We start from the raw sequence: 20,188 nt of genomic DNA, 5'->3' as shown, positions 1-20,188 counted from the left end.
TAAAAGCACTACTACTTCATCGAAGGACAAAGTAGAGAAAGAGAACCGTGTGGGTCCAGCAGGCTGGATCTTCACCTTACAATCTGTTAAAAAACAACCTGGCAATATTGTGGCATATTAAATGTGAACCAGATCGTCTTTGATATGTGTTTTTTGATTTGTAATTGTGGATGGTTAAGGCTTTCATTCAACAGAATGAAAATTACTCTCCAGTTGAATGCTTAGGAAAAAAAAGTCTCACGCTTTTGTACATGCTTTTAATGATTTCACCTCACTAATTCTGCAGTTATGTTTGGTCAGACTGTAGTGTCAGATATGACGTTCAACATGAAAATGAAATTTTGTTAAGTAGTGTAAATCCTGTCAGGTATATTTATTGACTGGACCTCACAGCATTTTTACACAAATTATGATTAACATATTCAAATAAATCATCTGCTATGTTTATTAAGTAAAGACGACATTTGTTACTGTAAGTGCACACATTTTATCCATTGACTAGAGTATCTTTTCAGCGTTGTTTACATGACAGTTGATATTTGTAATGTTATTTTATAAACATAATCACTGATGATATTGCACATAGAGCCCTAATGCTTTTTATGGATGACAAGAATTTAAAGACGAGGATAATTTTTAAAGTGAATAAAAGCCTTTCAAAATAGTTTTTCCTGGTCTTTCTTGAACACCGTTAACCTTGAAGTACTGTAACAAACTGCAGGTGGCATTGTTGCTCCGCTGTGCCTAATAACAAGCGGACATTATTCTGTTTTAATATTTGTCAGTGTTTTGTTTACATTATTTAAAAACAATGTGCAGTTACATAAAATAATTATGGGCTTTTATTTCTCTGAACATAGCCCAACCTCAAGAGAAAAGATTGTTAAATTAGAAACACATTTTTCATCAGGCAGTTTCTTTATCTTGCAGCCTCACACACACATTTGGAAGCTAAAGGGATGTAAAACAGTTTATGCAGCAGTGGCCTAAAGGTGAAATACCTTGAGGAAATTTTAATTAGTCTGGTAAAACTAAAATAACATGCAACACAAATCCCATTTTATGTCTGCAAATTCATAATTCTACACTAACAAGGCTACTTACTGATAAGACATTAACATATAAACAAATGAGTGGAAGAAACTGACTTTACGTAAATAAAATCATATTTAATTCTAATTTTAGCTCAGTTCTTTTAATTTGGTAGCATGTGGGGGTGGTTTAACGTGATAGTAATGTTGTTACCTTCACGAGGGATCCTAGAACTAAAGAGGCTAATGTTTAACTCGTTAGTTTGTTGATGTAGAATCTCCTCAGTAACACTCAAACCACGCTCATTTTTGGCACATCAGGGTAAGTGAATAACAACTCTACTTGCTGTTTGGAAGCTTTGGGAGCATGAATGTATCTTTAATCTCTTTCTCTTATCATTCAAAATCATTTGAATAGATTTATGTGGTTATTTAGTGTGTGACTTGCACTGCTGAGCTTTTGGAATTTGCGATAATGCCCAACAAAGCCCAAGAGGTACGTTTAACCTGCTTTCACTTTAATATATACAATCAAACATATTCAGTAATGATATTTAATTGACATTCATTGAAGGTAGTAAATTGTTTGCAATTTCCCTTATTTTAGATGGTTTTGCATGTTATTTTGCATTTTCAGGATGCTGTGATTAACTTGAAAACTCTGGGGGAGATTTCCAGGCAGCTTGGTTTTGAGTGGACAGTTTTGGCGTATGAGCTTGGCTTCAACAGAAGTGAGATAGGCCGGTTCCACACCAGGTCAACAGACAAGACTGTCCAGGCCAGGACCATGTTGGAAAGCTGGTACAGTGTGTGCATGTCTGTGTGATTTGATGCTGAGTCAAGATTTAGTCAATGTCCATATGTGTAGGCAACATATTTATCATACATAATGTTTTAACATGATGCATGCAGGGGTGTTTCTTGAATTAACATTAGATGTTCGTAATTAGATGATTCTCTGTGGTTTAATGGGATTTGACTGTTGGAGTTCCTACAACTCCATCACACTATGGTATCATTGACATTATCTCAGATGTTTCTCAGATGTCCATCTTTATTCACAGGTACGAGAAGTCATGGGACAAGCCCAATAAAACCAAACTGCTGCAAGATGGACTGGAGCGAGCAGGCAGGCGGGACCTGGCTGAGAGGCTGCGTTGCCTCCACTGGGGGCACCAGAAATTGAGCCGTAGGGTGGAACTTCCCTCCGCCTTCCCCTTCATCATCGAGGTCCACAAGACCATCCGCAACCAAGATGCTCTACGCAGGATCAACGACCTCAACCGCAGATACACATAGAGCTGAGTGAAGATGCATGTAGTTGTATGCCAATAGTAGGCTTTACTCCACACTGTTAAGTGATCTAAAATAAATATATAATAATAGAATATCATTGAAGAGACAATGGAGAAGTATGGGTCACTTTTTATTCTATAACCAATGACAGCCTTACAATAAATACACAAATCGAGTTTTTTAGGACCCATATTGATTAAAATGTCATTTCTGTCAATAAAATCTTGAAATTATTTGTTTTGTTGGAGGAACAATGCAAAACCAAAAGCTCTTCACTTCAATAGTAGCATTAAATCAGTAAATGTTATACATTTTTGTGTAATACACGACAAAAATTGTTTCTCAAAATCATTGGTGATAATCGACTATTATTAATATAATGAATAATTGTGATGCAGTGTGCCATCTGGACAAACCTAAGATCACATGAAGCACAACTCTTACACTCACAGCAAACAAAAACAGACCAGAAACCCTAAAAACTTTACGCTACACAGATAAAAACAACTTTTATTGATTTGTAGCTTTACACTGTCAAACATCTCCATACTGTGATAATTTGCATTATTGTAAACATGCAACGAAGATATCAGTCAGTTGTGATTTTTTTAATCACATCATAAATATATTGCATCTTAACATGAATTACAAGAATCAGTCAGCCCATATTCACTCCAGCAAACTATGACTTGCATCTTATCAGCTACATTTGTCATTGGTGTTCCTGATTTGAGCTCAGAGCTCAATCCAAGGAACTGTAAATGCAGATCGGTTGACACAAAGCTGGTTATGTTAATTAGAGAAACACACATTCTTTACCAGCGTTACATTACAGTTAGTTTAAGAAATATCATCTTAAAACTTATGTTAAAGGAAATGATTGCACAGTTTTCTTCACAGTTTCAATTTACCTTACTGGTCCCTTTACACTTCAGTCTATTTCTATCTGCATCCTGTAGTTAGGTTTTGATGCTACTAGATGGCTGATTGCATATAATTTGTCTTTGTACTGTACCTACAGTGCACCCTCCAGTGATATTTATTTTTGCTCTAAGTAATTTTAGGTGCAGTTTGAGCCACAAATATTTGGCATATCTCCATATCCAGTCATGCATTTCATTGAAATGTTGATTTAATATTGTACAAGCATGTACGTCCATACAGCTGTGTCCTACAGCAGGCAGAGTCAACTGTAAAATCATAGCAAGCTTTGTCCTGTTTACCATATAATCATGATGCTTATCTGAAATCGGTCTTAGCGTAGGAAAAGCTTTGTTCAACATCGCTTTCAATAGCAGCATTATTGTTCCTGACAGCTGTCATGACCTTCACACACGTCCATCCACACAGAGTGGCAGCGACCTCAGCACTGACACGTGGGTGCCTCCTGCTCTCTCTGGTTCCACAGATATCTTATGTTGCTATCACTCGGCTGCTTCAGTCTAAGTGGTTTGTGGCTCTTCAGCCTATAAGCTAAAGTCAGAAAGATAGCGTCAACGTGTTCCTTCTCAGCCGGGTCCTTGGCTGAAGTCTCAAACAGTGGAAAGTTGTAGCGGTCGGCAAGACACTGGGCGGTGGATGTGTGGACCTCCTTGCGGTCCCTCAGGTCGCACTTGTTGCCCACCATAATGCGTGGCACCAGGGGCCCCACAGAGTGCCGACTGCACTCCTCAATCCACTCGGGGATGCTCTCAAAAGAGGAGAGGCTTGTTACGTCATACACGAAGATGACAGCGTGGACGCTGCGGTAGTAGTGTTCCACCATGCTCTTCCTGAAACGCTCTTGTCCGGCCGTGTCCCAGATCTGCAACTGTCACAACACACACACACACACACACACACATCAATATCCCATTATAATATTTAAATTACAAGATTGCTGTCATTTTATAGCTGTTTAGTTGTGTTCATTCATCCCTCAACACAGCCTGATGGAACTGAGCTATCATCAGTAAAATGTATTTCACCTGTGTTTCCTGCTATGACACTTAAAAATAACTGTGTGAAAAAGGTGCTGACTGCTGACTAGGGCTGATGCTGGTATAATGGGCTGAGATGAGCTATTTGCAGATGAATCTGTGTCACTTTTCATCCAATAAATGGCTATGGAGAGACAGAAAATGAATCAGTCAAAGTCATTCAAGTGCTGTTCAATATCAATAAACCAGGTTTAATTTCAAACTATGTATATTATTGGCCCTTGGTGAGGTAAAGAACAAATGTTGTTTATGCTTATGTTTCTATACCAGATCATCAAATACTGGAATCCGTATCAGTCTTAAACACTCATGTTTCAGTCGGACTCTCCTCTGAAACCTGCAAAAGGAATAATCCAGCAGGAAGAAATCCTTTAGACATAAGTAGCGACTGCTGCAAGAGCAGAACTGATCTTCCTATCAAATCAGATCCACACTTTCATCTTATTTGGGTTACAAATTAAACTGAATCATATTCTTAGGCCCAAAAATGTAGACTCCTAGTTTAAATTAATTTAAAGTGTGATAATGTCTGTTATAAAGTGATAATCGATGTTACAGGGGGATGGTGGGACATGTAGTCTATCAGTGAGGCCTGTCGCTTTGAAATGTAATGTTTAGTGTCATGCTCTCCTCTATACGCCCTGTTAAGTGAGGAGCGTGTTTATATGGGACATCGGTGTGTTTGTTTTTCCTCTTACCTTTATCCTCTCCCCATCGAGCTCCAGCGTCCTCTCTCTGAAATCGACCCCGATCGTAGCTTCTGGGTTTTTCAGGAAAGTGCTCCCGCAGAATCTGTAAGTCAAACACGTCTTTCCCACATTGGAATCTCCTATTACTATTATCTTAAAAATCCGAGACTGTACGTGCTCATAGTCGTGGTGCGAAGAGAGCTCTAAGGAGTCATTTACACTGAAAACTGTGTCAAATTCCTCCCCAGGTTTGTTTTTTATTGCCATGTCTCATCTTCTCGCCGTCTGCATGTGAACGGCTCTCAAACATCGCGAGAATATGAGAGACCACTAACACAGGTCAATGGACCATAGCAACCTTTATTGTTATTTTAACTTTAGTAAAAACTGTAGCATATGTTGGTAATTTGTATGTTTTATTAGGAAAATAACTGTTTTGGTTCCCAAATCTCTTCCCCTGTTTTCTTTATGAGGTTTTGCTGTTCTTGTACAAATAAACATCAAAATACATTTAATGAAATCTACTACTTGTAAAAGCATATTATTATAATTAGAATATAATATATAACATTACTTTAATGTTGCAGCTCATATATTGATTGTTTTATACACTGGGTAGCTTTTAAATTCCCCCTAGGGATAAATAAACTATTATTTGATCTTAACCTAAAATAGTAGTCTGTATCTTAATTTATTTCCTTTTTTTAAAACCAGAACCTGATGAATTATTGGAGTTTAAAAAATATAATACTTGCCTCAAAAATGCACTGGAATAGTAGCATAAGATAGAAGTACCCAGATTAGGTATAAGTACTTCAAAATTGTACTTAAGTACAGCACAGTTAGTTTCTTTCTGTCACTGATTATAAATTAATGACATGTCTGGCCAATTATATGACATATTGGAAATATTCAAATACAAAGACCTGTGGTAAAAACTCAATTTTCCATTTTTATTTATTGTGTGAACATGGAGTGTGAATGTAAATTGTTAGTTACAAATACTAAAATAAAGACAGTACAACTTAATTTTGTTTTACAAACAATCTTCACAGATCTATGTTGAAAATCTATCACCTCTTCTGATTCTTGTATCATGTACTGTTATATTTGGAAGAAACAAAAACACACACATAAACTGTCTTCTGCATCAGACACAAACAGATGTTTGACACAAACACTAAAACAGCTTTAGAATCCAGACCACGTTATTACTGCCAATCACTTTCTCACACACATCCAGAAATATGACAACACTTCAACTACCAGTCATACAAAAAGTCAACTAGAGCTACACTCATTTACCAGTTTATTAGATACACCTATTCAAACCCAATAGTTTTTTTTTAAAAACAGCTGTGCAATAAATCCTGCCTTCATAAGACTTAAATAATAATGTTCTCATCTGTCTAAACTGTTTTAGATGTGTTTGATCAAACCTAATCAACATTCTGGTGGCAGTAGGTCATGGTACTGCATTATTTCTAGAGGTATTTAGAATATTTTGTCTACAACATTTATATCAATGAGTACAGAGAGATAAGAAACATTGCTGTCTGTTAACACCTAATAAACCAGCATAAGTGTGTATGAGTTGGCTGGGAAGGAAGATGGCTTTTATTACATGCAGACAAAAAGTCCAACTAAAACAATTTATCAACACCAAACTGTGCTCAAAACACTGGATTTTGATTTGTGATTGTAAGATAAACATTCAATTTAATAAATCACATATTAAATCACATGTACATACACACAACAAAATAGATTCAGATAAATGTAATACCATTTTCTCACCAAAACTACCTAATTTTACAACATTTTAAAAACATCAATCATGGCATATAGGCTTTTACTGCAGCCTAAACCTGAGTGAGCATACAGTACATTGGCTTCTTTCATACAGTAGGTTTCACATCATCAGCTGTGTGTTGATGTACATCAACAGCACAGAAAGGACAGCAAATTTTTACAGCCCTGTAAATGACCAGTTGTGTATGAAGTCATAAACATTAGGCACTTGAGCTGCCTGATGTCTCGAAGTCACAGTCGTGGTTTTATAGTAATCATATAAACAGGGATGCTCTGCTCTTCATGATAAATAATAAGCTATTAGCAAATATTTTTGTCATAAACCTTATATAACAGCAGAAGAAATAAGTCTTGAAGAGTTAAAGGGAAACCCCTGCTGATATACCATGTCAGTTTACTAATCATGGGGGAATATTCGTCATCATGTGCAAACAGTTTTATGTATACTTTCTTTTGTATTTCTGGTAGACCTTTGTTAAGTCAAAAACAATTCTCAAATGACATCACCTTGTTATCTCAGACTGGGTTTTAAAGTGGACTCGTTTTTACAGGCTGCCTGCTTCACAAAGTGTGAACAATGTGGGTCAATAGAAAGGGTCTGATGAAATAAGCGATTACCTTTACTCTAGTATTTTTGGGTGAGATGATCCAAAAACTGATGTGGGGGAGATGCTGTCAAATGTTAATGTGACCCAGATTCATGCAGGCTGGCAATAGTGCAGAGATGTTCTTTCCATGGTGTTTGAGCAAACCTCACCCTTCTAACCAACTAGCAAGTCAAAATCAGGGATGGACATTCACCTCTGTCAGTCACTATGTAAACACACTCTCTGTCCACTACTCTGCTTGTATCGAGGCTTTGTGCTAGCGTCCGCTGTTGGAAGACAGAGCTATGGCTGACTCGCTGGCTGCAAAACTCCTGAATTCTCCATTAGCTGAGACAGTGAGATATGAGGATGTCGTAGCAAAGTGAAGGTGGAGTAGGAGGAGCAGAATTGTTTGCCCTTGAGTTTCATGCCAGCACTAGCTTGATTTCCAGAACTTGCATTTTGATGATTTATATCAGATTATGGCAGTGTCCCCAAGCATTCTGCCATGGTGTCCTGCTATAATGACACTGAACCCAAGAACTAGACCAGTGTCTTTGTATATGGGTTAGGGTTTGACTGATGTGTTCGCTTGATGAGCATCGCCTGTCAAAGTCCGTGCTTCTTGTACTTTAAATCTCCTTCCTAAATAAATGTTGACAGCTCAGATCCTTAGATAAGATTCACATACCTGTTTCTGCTGCAGACATTTTGACTTGTCATAGCAGCAAAAGCACTGGCGAAACTAACATTAACAAAGGCTCAGTTCAAGTATTTAAATGCAATGCAGCAATATCTTTTTAAAACAAGTCAAAGCAGTTCTGTTGTACAAAGGTATTTTAAATTTTAATTTAATTACATATTTCCTTCTTTGGTCTTATACATTTACCCTGTTAAGGCAAAATTTGGGAACCAGTGAATTATGGGAACTGTAGATTTCAGTATTTTTCAGCTAAAAACAAATCCAGACAAAAATTATCTGCTGCCTTGTTTTTTATCAATGTTGGTGAATCTAGTTCAGATATCACTAATATTTTTTGTAATACTACATTTCTAGAGTACTATTAATTCAGCTGCCCTTAATTAAGTGATAAATCAGCCTATTGAAGGATCCTACAAAGTGAAGAATCTATCACACATTTGTCTTGAGTTGCCGTTTAAACGAGAGTCTACACTAAGACTATCAGATGTACTGTCCTTCATGATGGCAAGATTTCATACAAATCAAGAGTGAAGCCCTTGTCTCTTGGCCTTTGTTTTTTCATTCTGTAAATAATCATTAGTCAAAGTTGAAGACAAATATTTTCCACTTCTCAGAGCCTGTGCTTCTACTGTACCTTAATAGGCTTTAATACTGAATTTAATCTGGATCTGTGAGCTCTCAGACAAGACACGAAGAACCCTGTAAAAATCCATTAAATTATAAATAAGTTACATTTATCTGACACACTAACACATTTCACTACCAGTTCTCATCTGAAAAAGAGCTAGAGCTGCCAGAGTCAGAGTCTGCATCTGTCAACCCATCAAAGTCCCAGTCGGCACTGGAGCCACTGTCGTCATCCTCCTCTGTAGAGAAGCTGTGGGCAGAGCCCAGGCATACTGGGTAAACGCGTGTTGAAACACACACAGGCCCAAGGGTAGACACATAAACTGCCATGATGTTCTTCCAGGTGTCCCTGGCTGGGTCGTATTCATGGATGAGGACCCTGTTTTTGTTGTGTTGCAGTAAAGTCTGAGTGAGGAGGAGCAGCTTGCTGTTGTGCTGGATTACCTGGTAATTTAGAGCTCGACTGTCAATGGGAATGTCGCCCAGTCTCTTCCATTCGCCCCTGGTGGGGCTGTAAGCTTTCACCACTGGGATGTCACACACACAGATGATCTGGTCCTGAAACACGCAGGCCTTATGAAGCTTGTCTCTTCTCAGTGATCCACAGTGGCGCCAGCGGTTCCTTTTGGGATCATAGCAAAGCATTCTCCTTTTGTTTACCACGTACAGGTGGTCGTTCAATGCCACCACCTGCATTTTACCCAAAGAGTGAGGGAGAGGAGCCACAAAGGTCCACTGGTTCCTCTGGACACTGTAACACTCAACCTCCTTCAGTCTGGCGTCCGTCAGTGGGTTTCTTCCCCCCAGAAGGTAAACGTGTCCATTGAGGTAGCCCATCCCAGAGTGTATCCTCCCCAGTGGTCTTTCTGCCAGCTCCTGCCAGCTGTTGAGCACAGGGTTGTACAGCCAGAAATGTTTAGAAAGGTGAGAGGCTAGATACAGGTTGTTTTCAGGTGTGGCACAGGCGATCAAGGACTCCATGGTGGAACGTTTGTAATCCTGACTGCTCAGGTCCTCTAAAGGAGGAGCCATAAAGTACAGATCCTCAGAGTAAGGGTCACAGCACATTATGTTGTCATTAGGCAGGCCGAAGAAGAGAATCATTTCTTTTGCACTTACACCTATTCTGTTTTTTGGTAAGGTGACGTCCAGGGTTGCAGGTATGGCACAGCTATCTTCTGCAGACCTGTTAAAGAATGATGTAAGGTATTTTCCAATCAAAGGCCTCGCCATGAGCCCCTCCAGGTAACACTTGTCCTTCTCAGTAAACAGGTTCCAGCGTACACACTTAAGTGCCTGTAATGCATCCTCCCTTTCCTGAGGTGCATTAGCCTCGATCCACTGCAAAGCCGCCGAACACACTTTTCTTTCACAGTCCACATCCAAAGTGTCCAGAGACAACAACTCCCTTAGCTGCCTCAAATCCAGCTCACAAAGATCCCCTCCATTACACACCAGGCTAAAGTTCCTGGCAATGAAAGCTTGTGCGTTTTCCTTCAGCTCAGGATTGTCATATGTGTCTGCAAATTTCAGTATCCCCACACAGTTGGAGAGGTCCAGCCTCCTGGTCATGAAACTGGAGCAAGCCTTCCTGATGTACTCGAGCTGAAGCATGTTGGCCGCTGCGTACAGTCTCTGCACGTTGCTCTCCGTGATGGTCACCCTGCCTGTGTAACAGTAATCGATGATAACAGACATGGATTCCGCGTCCACCCCGCGGATGACCACCCTCTCCTGCATGCTCTCATTTAACCCCCCGGTGAACATGCTCTTGAAGTACGGGCTGGCGGCGGCGAGGACGTTGCGGCTGCACAAGAAAAGTTGCTCAACGTCAGCTCGAGTTGCCTCGTCGCTGGGCTCCACCGGCTCCTCGTCACCCTCAACTCCGATCGTAACATCCCCGAGGAGCCGACAGTCGTACAGTAATTTCAACTCGTTCATCAAACCCCGGGCGTGATTCACGTCCTCCAGCACCTCGGGACCACTGAAGCAACTCAGCGCCGAAGCCATTGCTGCAACTTCAGGGAGCAATTTGCTTTTTTACGTCGAAGATTTCAAAGATCATACTCAAAAAGGAGAAAGGGTCTGCTCGCTGGCAATGACACACTCGCTTAGAAATGAAAATCAAATATGTACTGCGGGAAAATACATTACCAGCGACTTAAACCCCGTACGGTCGCTTGTGTCTGAAAACCAGCGGTTCTTGGTCTTCAAATGATCAGACTTTAGTGTTTCATTTAGAGATAAACCACAGATAATACTCAGCGACTGTAATGTCAATTTTCTTTCGATTTTTTGATCAACGCCGTTATATATTTTGAGTGTAGCACAGCCAGGGGTATCATAAAATAACAGTGTCAAATTAGCCAAGGTTGGATTTAGTTCTTCCGGGAGAAAATGTCAAAATAAAGCATTTTTTTTATGTACAAGTGTTGCACAGATTTGTCTTTGTTTCACAGTACATCCAAATCAATACGTCCTTCAAGGATTTCGACGGTAGTTTTGACGTTTAACACTTTCCCACACTTCAATTAACCTTTCTAACCTAAAATGAAAAAACAATCTCTTCTTTTGAAGGCAACATTGCGTGACTTCCGCTCTGGCTCACTGATTGTTCACACAACCTTGCTAGAAAAGGATGCACGCTTCTGATTGGTTTGTGTGAACTAGGTCGATTAAGTTTGATTGATCCGGATGATTCAGGGTTAAAGGTTGAAACCCTGGGATGTATCTAGGCCTCCTGTCTCAGGATTTGTGGAGTCCTCCTTACTTAACGCTGCTCCTACTCTACCCTCTTTTAAAGCCCTTATTAATGCATAGTCACGAAATAGTATCTCCTTCCCACCAGTGTTAATTTTGGTACCTGCTCTTGATTTCATTTAGATTGAGTGTTTTAATAAAACAATTTACATAGGTTTTAGTTAAAATTTAGTCTTTTGTTCATTAGGTTTTTGTTAGTTTTTAGTTTAGTTTATATTTATAGTAGTGTATAGTAAAAAGTGGAAGATAATTGTAGATATCTTAGTCTGATTTTGTAAGTGTAATGGAAAAATGATTTTTAATTATTTGATCCATTGTTTTTCTACATTTTTGATATATAAGCATTTTAAGGCTGCCATTGTCGCCATATTTATTATGTGGTTACATGTACGACAGGTGTAGGTCTAATGAACAGGTAGATTTAGGTGGTTGACTGCCGACATGGAATATATAAATTTCTTTTGATAGTGACAAGCCCTATAAAACCGTTTACACACTTTAAGACTACTCAAAACAATAACTAATATATATGATCTATATTATATCTCAAATATCATCTATAAGCAGCAGGTTTAATTTCACTTCTTCTATCTTGTTTTAATTATTTAGTTAACTGTAATGTATTTTACTGCCAACTAGTGGTCACTTTATGCGTAGCCATTCCTTTGTCTATTATTATTGTTAGAGAAACCGTGAAAACTATCGCTATCAATGAAGTTGTGTTTGAAACATATTCAATAATGCCCTTTTGAAACTAAATCAGTCTATTGTGCCATTAAAGCAGCTACAATAATCTGCGTAATCGTGCCTGTTTAGTAGGGTTATCACATTTACCAGCTTGTTACAAGTCCGTGAATGCAGCACATTAACGTATTCTTCACGCGGCGTCTGTCCGCCGTCATGGCAACACTTGGCTCAACACTGGACCTTTGATTCAGAGAGCGGCACAGACAAGTGCTTTTCATGCAGGTATGAGATTTATTTTCACCCCGGATTTGTAGTTAAGGAATATTATTTAGATGATTTTGTCTATACCCGCTTAGTTAACAAGCCCTGGGAGGATTATGTTACATTAGTTATTGTCACACGGTTCGGTTTGTTGTCTGTTTGTCGCCTAGCGTCAAGCTAGCAAAAGCTAACGAGTCAGGGTGTAGCGTTAGACCAGAAAAGAAGCTAATTTGAATGGGGCTGTGATTTAGCCATCAGGTGAACTGTCTACAATTATTGCAGGCCCTGACATTAGCTAGCTTAACTAATGTTACCATGCTTTTCCCCGTGTAACAGTTTCATTAAGTGTATCTGATGGGCAAATGACTTGCACGGACCTGCACGATCCTGTTCATCGTAAGGCGGATTTACAGTGAGGAGATAGGACTCGTTGATGAAAATGCGGGTCTGACCTAGTTTAAAACGTGTATCACGGAAAAAAACAACATAAGTTCATGTTATTTGCACTTTTTTATATTTGGGGGCATGATGTCAAATAGTGACGACTTAATTGATATTAGTGTTAAACTGGACCCTTTCGTCTGTATCGTAGACTTATATTGCATTGCAAAACATGTTAACCAGAATTATATTTTGAGGATATGTTAGTGTGTGGCAAGATTACGTATTCTTCAGATAGATCAGAAAAAAAGCCATAATGTGTTCATGTAAAAAAAAATCTGTACACATTTAAACATTTAAACATGTTTAAACATGTTTAAACATGTTTAAACATGTTTAAATGTTTTCTTTCAAGGTTTATGTAAGGAGTGCTTCCAGATAGGGCGTGGGGCTGTTTGTTTTGTGCATTTATTATTGAGGCTATCTGTGGTGTAATTATAGTGTTTGTGTTGTGCATTGTTTTGGGCACAGGGAGGTGGGAGGGTAGGATAAAAAAAAGCTGAATTTAAAAGAAACATACATGTTTCCGTTACCAGTACAATATAAGTTATATTTTTTATTTTATTGAACGTTTATTTAACCAGGGTTAGAGTCCCATTGAGATTTGCAACCTCTTTTCCAAGGGAGCCCTAAAAATGATTTGTGTGCTATGAATCCCCAAAAATGTGATGTTGCCTACATAGTACAGAAGGATAATAGAATACGTATACACAAATCAAACTCATTCACTCAATCAAGGTACTTGATTGTTTTTTCAGCTGTTTTTAAGCATGAATTTGGCAGAGATATGTGACAACGCAAAGAAGGGCCGTGAGTATGCTTTGCTTGGGAACTATGACTCCTCCATTGTGTACTACCAGGGAGTCATTCAACAAATCCACAAGCACTGTCAGTCCCTTAGAGATCCTGCACTTAAAGTCAAATGGCAACAGGTGAGTTCCCCAAATCTCTGATCAGTCTCTTACACTATGTACAGTAAAGCTTGCTACTGCAAATATTTGGGGTTTTTTTTTAATATAATACTGTACTTCTGTTTGTGATCAGGTCAGGCAAGAACTTACTGAGGAGTATGAGCAGGTGAAAGGCATCATGGGAACAATTGAAAGCTTTAAGTCAGAGAAGCCAGTTGACATCCTTGCCCCTCAGTCTGATGTCAGATCTGAGGATCCAGCAGTTTGGCCCCCTCCCACTCCTGCAGAACACAGGTGTGTCTTCTGGTCCGTTTAAAATAAATGTCCATTGACCTGCATTAGACCCAGTGATTCCTATATTTTAAATTACACGTATCTTTAATTCAAAATTGAGTGACTGCACTATGTGCGAATATTTTTGAATTTCAGTGTAGATTCTGCTCACTGGCTAACTGTGACCCAGGTGGTTTATTTTTTTTACTTTCCAAGTGGCATTTATTACAGTGGATTGTTATTGGTATGACACAAAGAGATACTGGGACAAAGGAGTTCTATAAGGAAACACTTTATTGTGCAAAGAGAGATATTTTGCATAATCTGTTTAATCCCTTCCAGTACACTGTGACTAATAGGTTGGACTTTTTTTACTGTCTGCTTATTAAAGTGGACATTAAGCTTTACATCCACAGAGAACTAGCAAAACTGGTTTGAAGTTCATGCCATTCTGTGGTGACATTTGACCCACTGTATTGTTACCATCATTTCCCCAATGAGAATTTTTGATATCTTACTAGGTACTTTATGTTCCATTATTTCCATTGTGTATAGTTTTATACCTGTGTGTTTCTCTGCAGAAATCCTGTTCCAGTGAAGCGACCCAACAGTGCTGCAAAGCAGCAGAGGAAAGACTCCCCTGGTCTGCAGCATCGAGGGGCAGGGCAGGGAGGCCGTGGTCAGACCAACCCTAAACCAGAACGGCCTGGGTTCAGAGACGCTCGAGGCTTGAAGGCCAAAGATGATAAGGTCAGACTACAGTTGATAATTGGCAGTTGAATGGTTAGATAGACAGATGGATGGGTGAGGTCTTTAAAGAGTAACTACCTAAACTATTGTGATATTTAGGGCTGACAGAGCGTAATCTTAGCTGTGACAAGTAGCAGGACTGGCATATGGCCATAAATACTCTTCTAGTGACTCTCAACACTCAACCAGACTCCCTGTCTTTCTGTCAAAGGCACAGAGAGCCCAGCAAGAGCTTTGTATGGCTGTTTAACTGGCCGTCAGCTCTTTGTCCTTCTGACACAGCTACACTAAATGGTGATTAGTCAGTAAGTCTCACTCATGTCGTGACTATAAGATCACGCAGCTGCAAGACCATGTGTCATGTAATCGCTGCCCCTTTACTCTTTTGTTGCATTTGTTAACTATGTAGGACAGGAGGCTTCTAGCTTCTAGAAATTAGTCTTTCCTTGAAAATAGCTGTTTTTATTTTGTTTGTTTTTTCTCAGCAGGTAAAGAAAGGGGTTGGAGACACACCAGGGGATGCAGAGCAGAAGAAGTTTGATGGCATAGGGTACGACAGTGACCTGGTGGAGTCACTGGAGAGAGACATTGTGTCCCGTAACCCTAATGTACACTGGTATGTCAGCATACACATGGATCCTAGATTTTCCCTTAAACCTATTGTTGTAGGGTCAGTACTTCTAAATGAATTCTCTTGGTGAACTGCAGGGATGACATTGCTGATCTGGAAGATGCTAAGAAGCTGCTGAGAGAAGCGGTGGTGTTACCCATGTGGATGCCTGACTTTTTTAAGGGTATTCGACGGCCCTGGAAGGTACATGCATAGAAAGATGCATGTTTCTGTCTGTTTCTGTCACATATCTTAACTCTATGTTACAGTTACAATTTATATTAAACCTGGCACAACAGCCTGCTGCTTTTTTTGTTTTTTGAACACAACACAACTTTATTGCTTACATATGTTTGCATCACTTACATCTTTCGTCAGTGGGCGTGCTCAGTCATGCTGCCTCTCAGTATCTGTTTGACTTTGCTAATAAGTCAAGCAGACTTTTTAACTCTATTAAGAGGAGGTTTTTTTTCTGTACCAACCTGAGTTGAACTACATCATGTGAGGCCTCTTCCCCTCAGGCTCACCATGTGAGGGTCAATACTACATTGATTTTTACATCAGCACAGGGCTTTTCATTTGTCTGCTATATGCATAGATGATTTAATTCTTTACTTGGTTTAAAAAGATGCATATAAATGAATGTTCTGTAACATAAAGGTTTACGAAATTAGTTATAGAAAGACATTTGATGCTGATTAACACCTTACAGTATAAATGGCTGTGCACTTCTCTTATCAGTCCTCCCCTGCAAGATTTCCAATTATCATTGCATGTTTACCCACCCACCTCCACCTGCTCCTTCTGAAAGTCTAATCAATACTGCCTGCATCAGTGTTTTATGTTGAGACTCTCTGCCTCATCCTGTAGGGAATATAAAATCTACCAGCCCATATGGATTCTGAGGCAGCAGGGACTACAAACACATAAAAATCTTGTACATTTTGTCACTGATCCTATTGTGGTTTATGTAACTATGTGTAACCATAGCAATAGCAGACACAAACCACATGTAGAGCAGCATGAGGTTTAATGTTAACAGAAGAGCTTTAAATGAAATGTATGAAACAGTTTTTGTGAAAAGACAAATGAAGAGTAAATTTGAACTTCATCTGGGCACATAAGCATATGATTTTTAATTCACTTTTTAATTCCCAGTATATCTGTGCTCCCAGACTGTAGCAATACAAATGTATTAAGAACTAATCATAGCACAACAGTACAATTAAGATGTATTTAGAAGTAGCAACAAGATGTATTTATGTATGTATTTATAAATGTTGAACTATTTGTTTAAGAGCTCCATACTGATTTGATAGTGTCATAGATTGATCATTTGTTGGGATAATGAAGTGAATACACAGTTTTCTCAGCAGCAGCAGCAGATTGTTCAACATTTTGCCCAGTATTGTGTTAATCTGATTAATCACAGTGACGGTCTTTATGTGAGTGTCAGAACTTTTAGTTAATAATTGTCAGGCCAAAATCTTTTTGTTTGTCTGTGTATGTTTTTTTGTTTTTAACAATGTGAAACAATATTTTCTTAGGGTGTCTTAATGGTTGGCCCTCCAGGAACAGGGAAGACCATGTTGGCTAAAGCCGTGGCCACAGAATGTGGGACTACTTTCTTCAATGTGTCCTCGTCTACCCTTACCTCCAAATACAGGGGCGAGTCTGAAAAACTTGTTCGGCTGCTGTTCGAAATGGTAAGCAAGCGTAAGCCCCACAGTACCAACCTGAAGATCTAAATGTTGTTACACAGCAAAGAAAAGCCTTCTTAAACTGTTTTTTTTTTCTTTTTCTTTCTATTAGGCCCGGTTTTATGCACCGACAACCATCTTCATAGATGAGATTGACTCTATCTGTGGCAGAAGAGGAACATCTGATGAACATGAAGCCAGCCGCAGGGTCAAATCAGAACTTCTGGTCCAGATGGATGGTAAGTGAAATAGAGGTGTGGTTGTTTTTGTGGAGTTAATTCATGTGAAAATGCCAATTAAAAGTCTAAATGATACAGTCAAGATCAGTACAGATATAGTAAGGATTTATTCCGTGGTACCATTTAATATTAAAATATGTTTGCAATGAAATCTACTTACTGAACTTGAACTGTAGAAGTGTAAAAGAAAAAACAAAACAATATTAGTAAGATATATTAGATAAATCTCCAGCTCGTATGTTGAATGGTACTATAATACGTATGCTCTAGTTTAATTGTTTTTTTGTGTATGTTTTGCAACCAGGTGTGGGGGGAGCCCTTGAGAATGACGACCCATCGAAGATGGTGATGGTCCTCGCTGCCACCAACTTCCCCTGGGACATCGACGAGGCGTTACGCCGACGGCTGGAGAAGCGGATTTACATCCCCCTGCCCACAGGTGACCTCATCACCCAGGGAGTGATAGCAGTTGCAACACACTAAGGCAACAGTCACTGTACTGATCTGAGTCTGCTTTTTTGTGTGTGGGGGGGTGTAGCTGTGGGACGTGTAGAGCTTCTAAAGATCAACCTGAGGGAGGTGGAGCTGGCTTCTGATGTGGACCTGGACCTCATTGCTGAGAAGATTGACGGCTACTCAGGTGCAGACATCACCAACGTCTGCAGGTTTGTGCTTGTTACTGTGTGTATACTTTTACAAAAAAGTACATATAAGTCTGTTCTGAGAATGGCAGGTATTTCATGTTGCCAGAGTTGTCTATTCATCTCCAGCTTGCATTGTATCACTGACCTTGTGTATGTGTGAGTTATCATCCATGACTAAGAATAAAATTCTTCAAATATGGAATTCAAAACAATAGACATGGTTTGAGCTCTGTTTTAGTGAATGCATTTGTTAAAATGTCTGCATTGCATGTGTGATGAGTAACAGTGTTGTGTCTCCTGCCTCTTGATTTTCATGGACATCAGGGATGCATCCATGATGGCAATGCGTCGTAGAATCCAAGGCTTGAGCCCCGAGGAGATCAGAGCTCTGTCCAAAGACGAGCTGCAGATGCCTGTGACCATGGAGGATTTCACCCTCACGCTCAAGAAGATCTCCAAGTCTGTTTCTGCTGCCGACCTGGAAAAATATGAAGCATGGATGGCTGAGTTTGGGTCAGTATAGACTGCAGTACTGGGTTCTTGACAGGAGGACTTGTGGCTTTGAATGTGATGAAGAGGAGGGTGTCAGGAGTGTAGGTCACAGAGCAGAGTCAACTTTAGAATGTAAACCAGGTAATACATCAGAAATCAAGATAGTGCAGAGGCTCAAGTTGACATCAGAGGACTGGTGGTGCCTTTGAGAGAGCATGATGAGAACTTTCATTGGCTTCACTCCTGCCCTTTCACATATTCTCCCCTCATTATTTCTTTGAAGCAGTTGTTCACCTAGAGACTGTAAAACATCCAGCTACTGACTGACTGAACTGACCTGTGGAAGAAGAGGGTGAACTGTTCTCACACAGGGAACTTTAAGTATCAATCTACACAAGTAGACCAGGGAATGCACACTAGTTTATTTTCATATTAGTTCTTACTCACCCAAGCTGCCATCTGTTTACAGGTAGGTGAATGTTTATATGAGATTTGATCATTTGGAAAATCAGCGCCCCTAAAACGGCTCTCTAGGTGTCATTGTTGTGTTGCATTGATGGGCAAATTCCATTCAATGACTGGTACCAAAGAGTAAACAGAAGAATTTCTAATGTCAGAAATCTGCAGCAGAAAAGGTAAACATCCAATTACACTGAAACAATTTTTAAAATCATAATACACCTGCAGCATCATCTACTGAATTGAATGTATGTTTCCATGTTTAAATATCCCAGTTACACCTACAAAAACTGCCAAACCTCTCATTAAATTGGCAAACCATGATGATGGTGACATGGTGAACACAATACTAAGTTTTGCATGAAATTTATTGTCCTTCATATTTTCATTTATATTCAAGAGAGTTTTTACATATAGCAAAATTGCAAATGTGAGAACAAATGAGTGATTCTGAGTCCTGTTGTCTTAAAGAACTGTACAGCATTTGAGCACTTTTAAAGCATTTCCCTGAGGAGCCCATGTACATACTACTGGCTGAACATGCTTGAAAAACCACAACGTGTCATGTAATGACTGATTATGTGTTTGTGTGATTGTTTTCTTTTTTGATTTTAAATGTTTTTTCAATTGTAGTTCCACTGGGACAAACACTTGTAGTCAAGCTACTACAACGTGGCCACTGGACCCATGGGTTGTTTATTTTTACACTTTATTTTCCCCTAGTTAATGGTTCCTGTATTTTTTTTAAAGCTATTAAATGTTAGATAAAATGTCAAGGAGTGTAAGTTTATTGTAGACAGTCTGTCCACAGGAAAATCATTCCTCCTTTTCTCTAAAAAGCCCAGTTGGTTTTTCATTTGTCTGCCAACTTGTTTTCTTCCACTTTACAGACGTATGTATACTCAGTAAGGCTGTTTGTATCCAGCCTATTTTTATGTTCTTTAGGATTTGTCACACACACACTTTACAGATATTTATCAGTGACGTTCAAGTCAGCGGACAGTGACTCACATGACTGTACCACATTAGCAATAGGAATTTGCTGGTACTGGAATCCATTCTTCCCTCTATCTATGTTTCCTGTGCCCACAGCAGAATATCATGTTTGTAAAGGGGGGACATTTATTAGAACCAAGTCAAGCCAAACTTCTGTGCATGTTCTGGAAGTAAAATGTCCGTGCATTAACATTTGAAGATGTATGTTTTCTGCAGGAGCTATATTTACTTCATCTCACTT

At 39.3% G+C, this 20,188-nt stretch overlaps 4 protein-coding genes across 6 annotated transcripts; 2 read left to right on the top strand and 2 right to left on the bottom strand.

Annotated features, from left to right (window-relative positions):
* Positions 1-1,302: 1,302 nt before the first annotated feature.
* LOC113124062 (p53-induced death domain-containing protein 1) lies at positions 1,303-2,436 on the top strand. 2 transcript variants are annotated; one of them, XM_026296526.1, is made up of 4 exons: positions 1,303-1,353; positions 1,450-1,527; positions 1,669-1,832; positions 2,096-2,436. In XM_026296526.1, the coding sequence occupies exons 2-4, from the start codon at positions 1,507-1,509 to the stop codon at positions 2,328-2,330; spliced, it is 420 nt and encodes a 139-aa protein (XP_026152311.1). In that variant the 5' UTR covers positions 1,303-1,353; positions 1,450-1,506; the 3' UTR covers positions 2,331-2,436. The 2 variants fall into 2 exon arrangements, with proteins under 2 accessions (XP_026152311.1, XP_026152312.1); XM_026296527.1 differs by having other exon boundaries at positions 1,306-1,353; positions 1,468-1,527.
* A 528-nt stretch (positions 2,437-2,964) lies between these two features.
* Positions 2,965-5,270, bottom strand: LOC113124061 (ras-related protein Rab-33B). The gene is made up of 2 exons (XM_026296525.2): positions 5,005-5,270; positions 2,965-4,137 (listed from the first exon to the last, which is right to left on the bottom strand). The coding sequence occupies exons 1-2, from the start codon at positions 5,260-5,262 to the stop codon at positions 3,691-3,693; spliced, it is 705 nt and encodes a 234-aa protein (XP_026152310.1). The 5' UTR covers positions 5,263-5,270; the 3' UTR covers positions 2,965-3,690.
* Positions 5,271-6,503: 1,233 nt separating this feature from the next.
* Positions 6,504-11,068, bottom strand: kbtbd7 (kelch repeat and BTB (POZ) domain containing 7). The gene has a single exon (XM_026296519.1). It carries the CDS (start codon positions 10,732-10,734, stop codon positions 8,857-8,859), a length of 1,878 nt encoding a protein of 625 aa, XP_026152304.1. The 5' UTR covers positions 10,735-11,068; the 3' UTR covers positions 6,504-8,856.
* Positions 11,069-12,381: 1,313 nt separating this feature from the next.
* Positions 12,382-19,490, top strand: katnal1 (katanin p60 subunit A-like 1). Of its 2 annotated transcripts, none has more exons than XM_026295818.1 (11): positions 12,382-12,453; positions 13,632-13,805; positions 13,918-14,078; positions 14,639-14,807; positions 15,296-15,423; positions 15,516-15,621; positions 16,965-17,123; positions 17,230-17,356; positions 17,661-17,795; positions 17,895-18,021; positions 18,325-19,490. In XM_026295818.1, exons 1-11 carry the CDS (start codon positions 12,448-12,450, stop codon positions 18,521-18,523), a joined length of 1,491 nt encoding a protein of 496 aa, XP_026151603.1. In that variant the 5' UTR covers positions 12,382-12,447; the 3' UTR covers positions 18,524-19,490. The 2 variants fall into 2 exon arrangements, with proteins under 2 accessions (XP_026151603.1, XP_026151602.1); XM_026295817.1 differs by having other exon boundaries at positions 15,293-15,423.
* The last annotated feature ends 698 nt before the right edge of the window (positions 19,491-20,188 follow it).

This window comes from Mastacembelus armatus, chromosome 21 (genome assembly GCF_900324485.2).
Source record: "Mastacembelus armatus chromosome 21, fMasArm1.2, whole genome shotgun sequence".
In the NCBI taxonomy this organism is placed as follows: Eukaryota; Metazoa; Chordata; class Actinopteri; order Synbranchiformes; family Mastacembelidae; genus Mastacembelus; species Mastacembelus armatus.
This window is presented reverse-complemented; position numbering and strand designations above follow the sequence as displayed.

Excerpts from the sequence above, each read along its gene's own strand:
- LOC113124062 (XM_026296526.1), top strand. The coding sequence starts at position 1,507 with ATGCCCAACAAAGCCCAAGAG. Across the intron at positions 1,528-1,668 it reads TGCCCAACAAAGCCCAAGAG|GATGCTGTGATTAACTTGAA; the intron begins GTACGTTTAACC and ends TTGCATTTTCAG. Across the intron at positions 1,833-2,095 it reads AGGACCATGTTGGAAAGCTG|GTACGAGAAGTCATGGGACA; the intron begins GTACAGTGTGTG and ends CTTTATTCACAG.
- LOC113124061 (XM_026296525.2), bottom strand. The coding sequence starts at position 5,262 with ATGGCAATAAAAAACAAACCTGGGGAGGAATTTGACACAGTTTTCAGT. Across the intron at positions 4,138-5,004 it reads TCGATGGGGAGAGGATAAAG|TTGCAGATCTGGGACACGGC; the intron begins GTAAGAGGAAAA and ends GTGTTGTGACAG.
- kbtbd7 (XM_026296519.1), bottom strand. The coding sequence starts at position 10,734 with ATGGCTTCGGCGCTGAGTTGCTTCAGTGGTCCCGAGGTGCTGGAGGAC.
- katnal1 (XM_026295817.1), top strand. Across the intron at positions 15,622-16,964 it reads GTATTCGACGGCCCTGGAAG|GGTGTCTTAATGGTTGGCCC; the intron begins GTACATGCATAG and ends ATATTTTCTTAG. Across the intron at positions 17,357-17,660 it reads ACTTCTGGTCCAGATGGATG|GTGTGGGGGGAGCCCTTGAG; the intron begins GTAAGTGAAATA and ends TTTTGCAACCAG.